Source organism: Sapajus apella, unplaced genomic scaffold, assembly GCF_009761245.1.
Source record: "Sapajus apella isolate SASKATOON/1434 unplaced genomic scaffold, GSC_monkey_1.0 scaffold25, whole genome shotgun sequence".
Taxonomy (NCBI): Eukaryota; Metazoa; Chordata; class Mammalia; order Primates; family Cebidae; genus Sapajus; species Sapajus apella.
The window spans coordinates 26,937,457-26,945,203 of record NW_022436965.1 but is presented as its reverse complement, the minus strand read 5'-3'; the positions used below and the strand labels follow the sequence as shown (position 1 = coordinate 26,945,203).

The 7,747-nt window shown below is 45.6% G+C and overlaps 1 protein-coding gene across 3 annotated transcripts in view; it reads right to left on the bottom strand.

The window, feature by feature from the left end:
- Positions 1–6,404, bottom strand: part of LOC116560278 (low affinity immunoglobulin gamma Fc region receptor III-like) — an 8,426-nt gene extending 2,022 nt beyond the window's left edge. The window contains exons 1-4 of one of the 3 annotated variants that reach the window (XM_032291612.1): positions 6,009–6,404; positions 5,357–5,377; positions 4,767–5,024; positions 1,444–1,701 (exon numbers count right to left, since the gene is read on the bottom strand). In XM_032291612.1, coding sequence (XP_032147503.1) covers positions 1,444–1,701; positions 4,767–5,024; positions 5,357–5,377; positions 6,009–6,048 — 577 coding nt within the window. In that variant the 5' untranslated portion in view covers positions 6,049–6,404. The remainder of the gene's footprint in view (positions 1–1,443; positions 1,702–4,766; positions 5,025–5,356; positions 5,378–6,008) is intronic. The other 2 variants (XM_032291613.1, XM_032291614.1) reach the window with 2 other exon arrangements.
- Between the last annotated feature and the right edge of the window lie 1,343 nt (positions 6,405–7,747).

Here is a 7,747-nt window from a genome sequence, read left to right as displayed (position 1 = left end):
TAAAAAAAAAAAAAAAAAAAAAAAAAAAAAGACCAGAATAGTATAAAGAAATCTCATATATCCTCAATATGGAGATCCACTCATTATTTACATGTTACCCCATTTGCTTCATTCTCTCTCTCTTTCCCCAACCACTTGGGAGTATTTACTTTCAGTTTAAAGTGTAATGAAATTATTTTTGTACAAATTATGACATTGTAATGTCAAAATCTCAAAAGGTGTTTTGTTGCCTTTCTACATGCAAACCGTTTACAGTTTATGTCTCAGACTAGCTACAGATAGAAATTGTGTGAAACTGGCAAGTCCAGGCACACCACACCAGAGCTCTGATTCTGGAGGCTGGCGCTATAGGACCTAGAGAGGTTTTGTGGATGACTTAATGAGATCATAGGATATGAGTGCTTGTTCAAATCTTTTGCTTAATGGTTAAATATACAGGCTTTGAAGTGTTTGATGTGGCCTTAGGGACAGCTTATCTATTTCTTTTTGCTCCTCAGTTACTTGACCTGTAAAATGAAATCAATATTGCCTGTCTCATGTTGTGAAGGTCCTCTACGATAGTCAAACCAGGTGCATGTAAAGAATTGTTTAGTGGCCGGGCGGGTGGCTCACGCCTGTAATCCCAGCACTTTGGGAGGTCAAGGCAGGCGGATCCAGAGGTCAGGAGTTTGAGACCAGCCTGGCAAACATGGTGAACCCTGTCTGTACTAAAAATACAAAAATTAGCCAGGCATGGTGGCGGTAATCCCAGCTGCTCGGGAGGCTGAGGCAGGAGACTCACTTGAACCTGGGAGGTAGAGGTTGCAGTGAGCTGAGACCTTGCCATTGCACTCCAGCCTGGGCGACAGAGTGAGACTCCATCTCAAAAACAAAAACAAACAACAACAAAAAGAATTGTTTAGCACAGAGTCTGCCACATTGAAAGATGCCTGATAAATGTCAGCTTATCTTTGTTACAGAAGAAGAAATTGGGTTCAGAGAGACTCAGTGGCTCACCTCTGGTCAGACGGTTAATTAGCTGCAAAGCCAGAACCCAGGTTCTGGGGTCTTTCTGTGAGGGGCTCCTGCCAGTTTGTATCATGGCTAAAAGGCTTGGATAAGAAAGGGGCCAGCATAGGAAGCTATGACATCGCGGGTGTGATTACGGTAAGGAAAGACAGAGGTATTTATTGGGGAGGAAATGTGGCTTCTGCTCCTGCGGTCACACTGCAGAGTGAATGACACCTCTTAGCTATCTCAAAAGAATGGACTGAAACAGAGCTGCAAACCTACCCAGCAATCAAGGACTTTCAGGGCCCTTCTGCTGATCACCAGGAGGGAACCACCTATGCGGAAGTGGGTATAAGAATCGGGAATCTCCTTCCAACTCATCTTCCCAATCAATGTGAGTGCAGGCTCCACACACGGGCATCCCTGGACATTCCAGGGTAGCACATTCCTTACCTTGAATAATGGTGATGTTCACACTCTCTGAAGACACGTTTTTACTCCCAACAAGCCCCCTGCAGAAGTAGGAGCCACTGTCTTTGGGTGTGGCTTTCGGAATGTAGAAGTCAGAATTCTGATGAAAATACTTCTTCCCTTTGCCATTCTGCAAATATGTGACCTTATGCAGAGGAGTGTTCTTCCAGCTGTGGCATCTCAGGTGAATACAGTCTCCCTCCTTGTACGTCCACTGAGAGGCCTGGAGCAACAGCCAGCCTGAAAGACACAGAGACACCCCAGGCCCAGGAGGCCTCAGCTCTTGGTGCAAAACTTTGTAAAGGGGCCATGTACCACCCAGATCCTGGGACATAAGGGAAAGCCAGATTGGGAGCCAAACCTGCATAGCTCCCTTTGGGGAAGAGCTGATGGGTCCCTGCAAAAGAACTCAAGTCACACCAAGACCTTTGTCTAATGGGGAAGAGGGACACACACACATAAGATCAACACAGAACAGAGGGAGTAAGTGATGAGGTAAGTGAGAACCAGTGCTGGGCATATCTGCAGGATCCTTAAGTGCTAGACTTAGATTTGCTGTGGCAGGTAATAAGGGCTCACAGCAAGTTCTAGATCAGAGTAAAACGTGCATTGAAAATGGTGATTTGCCCTATTGGAGAAAAGGTAGCTTTCAGAAGGTATAGACAATCGAAGGAATATTGAAAGACTCTTGCAGCAGTCAGCAATAAGGTGACGATGGCCATGGAGTGGCTGCAGAAATTGTGAAGGAGAATTCAATGTAAACATCAGGGAGGGGAAGGGCACGGTAGTGCTCAGCGTGGCAATTGGTGGTTTCTGAGGTGTCATGGGGCCTCAGTGAGACCATCTTCATTACTGAGCACGGCCTTCAAGAGAGAAAATTCGTATATTGTCAGAGCTTTTTCTCACAATCATCAGATTTCCCAAAGAGAGGACATGAAGTCGTGGTTGGGAGAGGACCTGAATAATTTTTTAAAAATGATGTTGTAGATAAATATTATAATAGTGTAAGAAAATATTCATGAGACAATGTTAAGTTAAAAAAACATAATACTGAAAATACAAAGTACTATGCACAGAATAAAAGAGGGATATGCACTTACATATTAACAGGGGTTTTCTCTGAAGGAGTGGGACGAAGGACATTTAAAATTTCCCCTGTTTACTCTTATATATTTTTGAAATTGACCCCAAATGACTTTTGTCATAAGAACAAAACAAAAGTTACTGTCATTTTATTTTTTATTTTTTTAAATCTACATTCTCAGGTTGAATTACTATAATTTTAAAAATCTACTACTTGATGCTAAACAAAATTGGTAGGACATGTGTTGGTCATGATTCCTTACCACAAAGATTTGCTAAACAGAAAGTAATTTTTATTACCTATTAAGACATATCGTTTATCAAAAGAAGCCACGTGCCTATCTATCCACTTTTTCAGCAGAGAGATGAATCACTATTAGCATGAAGTCATGGTTAGTATATAGTCTGGTGGCCTTTGGAAGAACATTCTTGATCCAATCTGTCCTGTCATGGACTTAGTGAATGTCCATATATATATCCCTTCAAGTGATATTTCATCAAGCACTCACTATGTATGGCACACTGTGTGGACCGGAGATACCCAGATGACTAAGCATATGGTTCTCAGCCTTAAATAATCCACAGTCTAGACATAGAAACACAAATATTCAGAAATAATCACAATACAATATGATGAGTGTTGCAACAGGCTAAGAATAAAGGGCTGCAGGGACAACTAGATTGGAGTAAAGACATTCTGCCTGAAAGAAGTAAAAAATGCTTCTCAGAGGCAGACATAAGTGAAATGGGTCCTAAAGGATGCTCAGAAGTCTACCTGGTGAAGCTAATTCTCATGGTCACAGTTTAATATAGCCTTGATTGGCTATACTTCTAAAGCCAATTTCTAGAGCCAAGTTCAAGGCAAACTAATAACTCCTAGAATTGATTTTTCCATTGCTTCCTCTTGGTAATTCCCCATTTCATTTGGTTGTAGGCGGACATCTCTTACCTAGCTAGAAATGGACATTCCTTCTTGTAGCTCTAGAGAGTGAAGACCGTGTCAGCCGAGTGGTACAGTCAGAGGCAAAAGAGCCACCAAAATTAGTTTCAGAGGCTCAATTCCACGAAGATTTCTTGCAGATCCACCTCTTTATGCCCTTCTTTTCCCAAGCCTTGTTCCACCCATAAACATTGTAGGAATGGAGCAGTCATAGAAGTGGAGTTAGGTTTGCAGGTGACACTGCAGGGACCAGTCTATGTGGTAAGATTGCAGGGACACCAGGAAAGACTCCTGCCTTCAAAATATTCCTCCTACCTGTGTCTGATGTCTATATTCTGTTAATAGTACACAAGGACTTTCAATGCATGATTAATGTGCAGGCTGAACATGTATATACCGCCATTGGAAGAGATATCACATTGCCAAATTTATGCTTAAGTATAGATTTGAGTATGGCATTGATTGGGAAGTCTATGGTATTAAATATTTTTAAATTAAAAATAAAATTAAAAAGTAAAAATTATTTCTTAAAAAAAAAAACGAGTATGACATTGATGGGGAGAGAGAAAAATATGGATTGCTTTGGGAGGTAGCTTAGGGTATTACATGCCCGAGAGTGAGAAGGAGATTGAAGTCCCAAAACCAAATTCATTGACTTATTCAATAAATAATATTGGCGTGGTGGCTTATGCCTGTAATCCCAGCACTTTAGGAGGCTGAGGCAGGTGAATCACCTGAGGTCAGGCATTTGAGACCAGCCTGACCAACATGGTGAAGCCTTGTGTCTCCTAAAAATACAAAAATCAGCTGGGTGTGGTGGCGGGTGCCTGTAATCCCAGCTACTTGGGAGGCTGAGGCAGGAGAATTGTTAGAACCCAGGAGGCAGAGGTTTCAGTGAGCCGAGATCGTGTCATTGAATGCCAGCCTGAGTGACAGACCAAGACTCCATCTCAAAATATAAAATAAATTAAAACGAATAAATAAATAAATATTATTGAGCATCTATGCCATAGCCTACCTTTCAGATGACACATTCACGTTGCATGCATTTCATACGATTCCTGGAATGTTGCAATGCAGCAGTCCTGTATCTACTGTCTAACAGGCTTTGACATTTTGCCTGCTTAGAGGGCTGCAACTCTGATACCACTTAGTGGGACCACAGATCATCTCATCTTAGGTTTTATCTCTAAGAATATCACCTCTGGCTCTTCCCAAGTATTTCAGGGCCCTTTGTTTCACCCGTTATTGGTGATTTTCCTCTTCCCCTTCACCAACTCACCATTGTGGACTTCTAGCTGCACCGGGTCACTGCGTGTGGAGAGGCGTGTCTGGCACCTGTACTCTCCACTGTCCTTGACTCTGACAGAGGCAATGAAATAACTTGAGTCCTGGCTTGAGACGAGCTTCCCATTGTGAAACCACTGTGTGGAATTGTCCTCAGTAAGAGAGGTCCCCTGGCACTTCAGAGTCACATTGTCCTTCTCTAGTACCGTGTTCCATTGGGGCTCCAGGGACACCACAGCCTTTGGGAGATCTTCTGAGGAACCAAGAAAATGTGGGGTAAGGACAGGGAGAGGAGCAGGCTCTACACCGGCATTCCCAGGGAGCCTCAAAGCCAAAATGAGCCCATTGTAAACCCATGCTTGGTGACTCAGTCTTAGAGCATCTTGGTCCCATTTTTGGCCTGTTCAGTATCTTGAGGAAAACTGGCCAGAGAAGCAGAGGGCCAAGCCCTGCTGTGTTGGAGGAACTATCCCTGCGAACCCCACATCAGCATTTTCCCATGCAGCAAGCATTTCCCAATATCTTACGGCCATCACCCCCATATGTGCCTCACTGAGTCAATCTGAGACCATGAAGCTGACTCACCAGCTCGCATGCCAGCTGAAACTGCAAGAAAAAAGAGTGAATCAAATATTGAGTAGGAGCAGAGATCAGAGTGATTTTAAAACTCCCCGGCCCTCCCCTGCCCCAGGAATCAGAATATCTCTGGTGGAAACCTTCTTGCTATCTGCTCTCTGATTTACAGCGTCCATGGCTCCTGCCCCACTGTCAACCCAAATCCCTATTTCAACACTGTTCCCTTTCCCCTTGCTCCTTGTGCAAACTCACAAATTAAGAGTACAGGTTGACTTTCCCTGAACCAAGACACAGAAACGGCCTCAACCCACATCCCCGCAAGAAAGGGAAGAAATTAACAATCATAGAGGAAAACGCTGAAATGTCATATTGAAAGAGACAGACCCTAGGGACCATCTAGTCCAAGCTCTTCAATCCCACATAGAGATTCTGAGACGCAGAGGGATCAAGTGGCCCACTCCTGAGCATGCCCCAATTGGAACCAGCATTCTCCTCATTTCTAGCCTCATCTTGGCTTGTCCTAGGAGCTCAATCCAGGGCTATAGATGTGGTGAGGGGTCCCATCCCTTGGTGGGAGTCCCATCCCTTGCTTGAAAAGAGATCTCTGCTGAACCCAAGGCATTTAGAACTTTTCCCTCAACCAGGGAGACCCTTGACTTACCTAGAAGTAGCAGAGTAGTTGGGAGGAGCAGTTGCCACATGATGCCACACTGGAGTGAAAAAGTCACCACAGTTATCTGAACCCTAAAGGGACCCAGATGACTGGACAGGAGGAAGTAAATAGCCTTTCCCCTAACCTCTCCACCCGTTACCCACCAGGTTCCTTTTCTTGAAACGTCATCTGACTTGTGAATCTGAAGTCTGGCAAGTGAGCCCTACCATAGGACAGAAACAGGAAGGAAAGAGCCTGGAGGCGAGATGGGTGGGTCTGCCCCCTTTGCTCCCCAGAGGTCTGCGGCTGAGCATCTGGGGGCACATGCAGAATGTGCCAGAGAGTACCCTCAGCCATCCCAGGATGATTGTTCCCATCTCCTGGGTTTGGATCCACTCAGCACCAACAATGGGACAGCATGACCCTGGGGTTGAGATTCAAGGCGAGAGGAGCATTCTCTGAGGGCTCTCTTCATTCCACCTCAGAACTTCTCACTGCTGCCTGGCCCAGACCCATCTCTCTCCAGCCGAGGGCCTGCCTGCAGAAAGTGGTCCTTTTGAGTCTTCAGACCATTAGCCGTGTCTCTTCCTCAGTATTATCTCTACACATAGTTTCTTTCAAAATTCAAAATTCAAAATTGAAAATGCATATGCTCCGGGATATGTAATCCACAGGTGCCACTGACTTTTTAGGGTGATTTGATCGTTAGATTCCCAGGCTAGAAGAAATCCAGGTAGGGGAAGAGAAATGGGCCCTGGGAAAATGAGTCACCAGTGAAAGGCTGAAAGGGGCCGGGCGCAGCGTCTCACGCCTGTAATCCCAGCACTTTGGGAGGCCGAGGCAGGCGGATCACTAGGTCAAGAGATCGAGACCATCCTGGCCAACATGGTGAAACCCTGTCTCTACTAAAAGTACAAAAAAAATTAGCTGGATGTGGTGGCCCACACCTGTAGTCCCAGCTACTCGCGAGGCTGAGGCAGGAGAATTGCTCGAACCTGGGAGGTGGAGGTTGCAGTGAGCTGAGATCAAGCCACTGCACTCCAGCCTGGCGTCTGGAGACGGAGCGAGACTCGTCTCAAAAAAAAAAAAAAGAAAGAAAGAAAAGAAAGGCTGAAAGGATCGCAGAAAAGGTGGGGGTGGGGAGGGGCGAGGACAGCAACTCCTTATCTTCTCTGTTCCCTGGGTCCTACAGGCAACACTAGTGCAGTTTAGCTCAGGTCCCTCAGGGCCACTGGATCTGGGCTGGTCTGTCAGCCTGGTAGCCCAGAGCTCCAGGGCTCCTTATCATAAAAGATGGAGTGGGGTGGCCAGGAAGCGGGAGGGTTGTTAACCTCTTCTCTTCCCTCCAGATGCTCCCCCATACCCACACATTGTTTACTCTTACAATGGTAAGGGTCTCGGACAGAAAATCGGATGACTCTGCTTGATAGTGCCACTCCCCCAGGGGGTTCCTGGACATCTAGGACAGGTCTCATCTGGCTTAGAAAAGCACAGGAGGTGGGCAGCAGGCAGGTGTGGGCACCTGATGCTTGTCAGGGGTGGAATGGAGGCAGGGGCTGGCACAGGTGCCCGCTGACCTTTGCTTTAGACAAATGCTCTTTCTACACCAGAATCACATAAAAACCACTACCCAGATTTTGTTTTTTGTTTGTATGTTTCATTTGGCTCCTGGGTGGAGTTAATTGATCCTCCCATTGCCATCCAGGCACCCACTCCTCTCCTCCGACACAGAGTCTTGCAGCAGCCCC